Source organism: Peromyscus californicus, unplaced genomic scaffold (genome assembly GCF_007827085.1).
Source record: "Peromyscus californicus insignis strain IS unplaced genomic scaffold, ASM782708v3 Scaffold_5__1_contigs__length_169319896, whole genome shotgun sequence".
Classification (NCBI taxonomy): domain Eukaryota; kingdom Metazoa; phylum Chordata; class Mammalia; order Rodentia; family Cricetidae; genus Peromyscus; species Peromyscus californicus.
This window is the reverse complement of record NW_026294573.1, coordinates 103857215-103860597: the sequence shown is the minus strand read 5'-3', so window position 1 is coordinate 103860597 and position 3383 is coordinate 103857215. Positions and strand designations below refer to the sequence as shown.

The 3383-nt window shown below is 47.9% G+C and overlaps 1 protein-coding gene across 1 annotated transcript; it reads right to left on the bottom strand.

The window, feature by feature from the left end:
- Positions 1–2212: 2212 nt before the first annotated feature.
- On the bottom strand, positions 2213–3172 carry LOC128097114 (olfactory receptor 13C7-like). The gene has a single exon (XM_052717322.1). It carries the CDS (start codon positions 3170–3172, stop codon positions 2213–2215), a length of 960 nt encoding a protein of 319 aa, XP_052573282.1.
- Between the last annotated feature and the right edge of the window lie 211 nt (positions 3173–3383).

The window sequence follows — 3383 nt, the reverse complement described above, 5'->3', positions numbered from 1 at the left end:
GACCCAAGAAACAGCCCCACATCCGTGAACATCTTAGCAACTCTAAACTCAGTGGGTTGTTCAAATGAGTAAAGAAAAGGGGCATGAGTTCACACCTGTAACCCGGCACTTGGGAAGCTGTGACAGGGCGGAGGATCAAGGCCAGCCTGAACTACATACTAAGCACCATGCTGAGCAAGCACCCCACCAGAGAGCTGAACACCCCCAGTCTGCTTTTCCTTTTCAGGAGCATTTGTCTTCCACCAGTCTGCCTCCAGGACAGTTCTTACGCTCAGTTCTAAATTCTGTGGCAGATGGGTCATGGAATCTGGACCCTGGTCTCTTCTGGGCCTCCTGTCTTTTTTCCCTCTGAAGTCTAAACAAACAATTTGAGTTGATTTATAATTAGAGAATTTGTTTTGGGCTGGCAAGATGGCTCAGCTGGTTAAGGGCTTGCCACCAAGCTTGATGACTTGAGTTTGATCCTGGGAACCCACATTGTAGAAGGAGAGAATCGGTTTCCTCGAGTTGTCCTCTGGCCTCCACACACATGCCATGGCACACATGTGCCCCTCGGGAAGAGGTAATAAAAAGAACACATTGTTTCAAAACAAGAATTTATCTTTGTGTTGTCCTCTCTACTTTTCTATTGAATATTATAGATTTTCATTTGGTAAAAATAATGTCTCTTTATTCCCGGCAAAACACTCATAGTGTCCATTCATACAGTCTGGTGGACTTTTTTGTTATGTTGTTGCTGTTAACAAGGTCTTGCTATGTAGCCCAGGCTGGCCTTGCCTTTCAAGCTTGGGTGTTCCTTCTGTATCTGCCTCCTGAGTGCTGGGATTGCAGGTGTGTGCCTCACACCCACCCCCTTCACTCCCGCCATAGATACTCAAGTCACAGCGTCTTAATTCCACGAAAACGTCACTGACAATGAAAACGACAAAGCCCTCGAGTTCTCTCTCTCTCTCTCTCTCTCTCTCTCTCTCTCTCTCTCTCGTGTATGCATGTGTGTGTGCATGTGTGCATGTGTGTCTCTGTGTGTATGTGTGTGTGCATTACCCTCTCTCCTTCTTTTTCTGAAGACCACTTATTTGATTGTTAGTTTTGTCCTTCTCCTTTGGATTGATGTCAACACTCCGATTATCTCAGTTATTATATTATTATAATTATTATACATAGTAATACAATTACATTATATTATTTTAGTGACTCATAAGGGATGTTCACTGCTATCCAGGGACAAAACTAGGAATGAGTAAAACCTCCAAAAGAGAAAAGAAAAAAACAGGAGTTTATGTTAACCTGGCATCAGTTTTGTCAAAACGTCCTCATTCTGCTGTTTATATTGAGGGAACAAATGACTTCAGGCAAGGATCGTGATGTAGGACAAGAGAGTACGTCTGAGCACACAGGAAGAGAACAATTCAGAAGACGTTTATTTGTATTATTGTGGATAGACAAGGAAAAGGACAGCTATTACCAGGTACTGTGCTACATGGTATATCAAAGTACAACTTAATGTAAATGTAAAGACACAGGCGGAGGCAGGAAGATCCTGAGTTTGAGGCCAGCCTCAGCTTCATAGTGAGATTCTGTCCTCCCAAAGAAAGGAAGGAGGGAGGGAGGGAGGGAGAGAGGAAGGAAGGCAGGGAGGAGAGCGGGGACTCATCAACTATTGTCAGTATTTGCAGAGAAGCTGAGGAGTGGAATCGGGAAACCTGAGTTAGAGCCTCTTGCTGGATGAATGGTCATTTTTCTTAGCCTCTGTATTGCTAGCATCTATGAAATGTGGGCTGGGGGGGACAGCTCAGTGGTTAAGAGCACTTACTGTTCTTGCACAGGATCTACTTCAGTTCCCAGCACCCACATGGTAGTCATGGCCACTTGTAACTCCAGGTCCAGTGGCAGGGGAGAATCTGACACTCTCTTCTGGCCTCTGTGGATTCCTTCATGCATGTGGTGCACATAAACTCACACACACACACACACACACACACACACACACACACACACACACACATTGATAATGTTTAAAAATCTTTAAAACAATGTGTGATACCCAGAGTGTTCAATGGAATGGCTATGCACATTGGGGGAACTGCTCCTAGAATGAGGTGGGAGAATTGCCATTAATATCTTCCTGTTCATACAGCGCCCTTCTGTGGATTGGGATTTATTGTATAGTTCTTGATGAAGGATTATACAAGAACCATTGCGACCTTCACCATCACTGCTTGAAGTGTTTCTGACTCAGCAGGCTCCTCACAGCAGCCCTCACATCCTTGTTCCTCAGGCTGTAGATGATGGGGTTCAGCATGGGGGTCACCACCCCATAGAAGAGAGAGATGAGCTTGTCTGCAAGGTCCTGCTTGTCTGCCCCCAGTGGGTCCTTGGACTTAGGCTTCCCGTACATGAAGAGGATGGTCCCATAGAAGACGATCACCACAGTGAGGTGGGCAGAGCAGGTGGAGAAGGCCTTCTTCCTCCCCTCAGCAGAGGGGATCCTCAGGATAGTGGTGAGTATAAAGGTATAAGAGACAAAGATGAACAGAACTGGGACCCCCAGGAAGATCACATTGGCCACTCCCATGCTAATCACATTGATGGAGATGTCAGCACAGGCCAGTTTCAGGACAGCCAGGATCTCACAGGTGAAGTGATTGATGACATTGTCCCCACAGAAGGGCAGCCGCATTGCCAAAGATGTCTGCACTGTGCCTGTGATGCCTCCAGCCACCCAGGAGCCAGCAGCCATGGGCACATAGGCAGCCTTGCTCATGACCACTGGGTACCTAAGGGGGTTGCAGATGGCCACATAACGATCAAACGCCATCATACTCAGGAGCACACACTCCGTGGCTCCCATGGCAAAGGAGAGGAACATCTGCACCGCACAGGCTGAGAAGGAGATGGTCTTCCTGGGGGTCAGGAAGCTGTCAAGAACAAGGGGGACCGAGGAGGTGGTGTAGCAGATGTCCAGGAAGGAGAGGTTCCCCAGGAAGAAGTACATGGGCGTGTGCAGGTGGGCGTCGAGGATGGTCACCAGGATGAGGACCCCGTTGCCCAGCAGGATCACTAGGTACATCAGCAGGATGAGCAGGAAGAAGGTTTTCTCCAGCGTTGGGTGGGCGGAGAGACCCAGGAGAATGAAGCCGGTCACAGGGGAGGTCTTATTGGATCTCTCCATGTTTCCTCCTATGTCGCAGGAACTCAGAAGGTCACCTTCAGGATTCTTGGGTGCCTGTAATGCCAAGGGAACCTGTGAGAAAGAGCTCCTTGTTGAGCAGTTGGCTCAGAGCTCTGATGATCTGTGAGAAGTGGTCATCCATGCTGTTCTGAGTCCGATGCAGGAAACCTGAACAGCACCGGCTTGGTGGTATCTGGCCACTCGAAGAGAA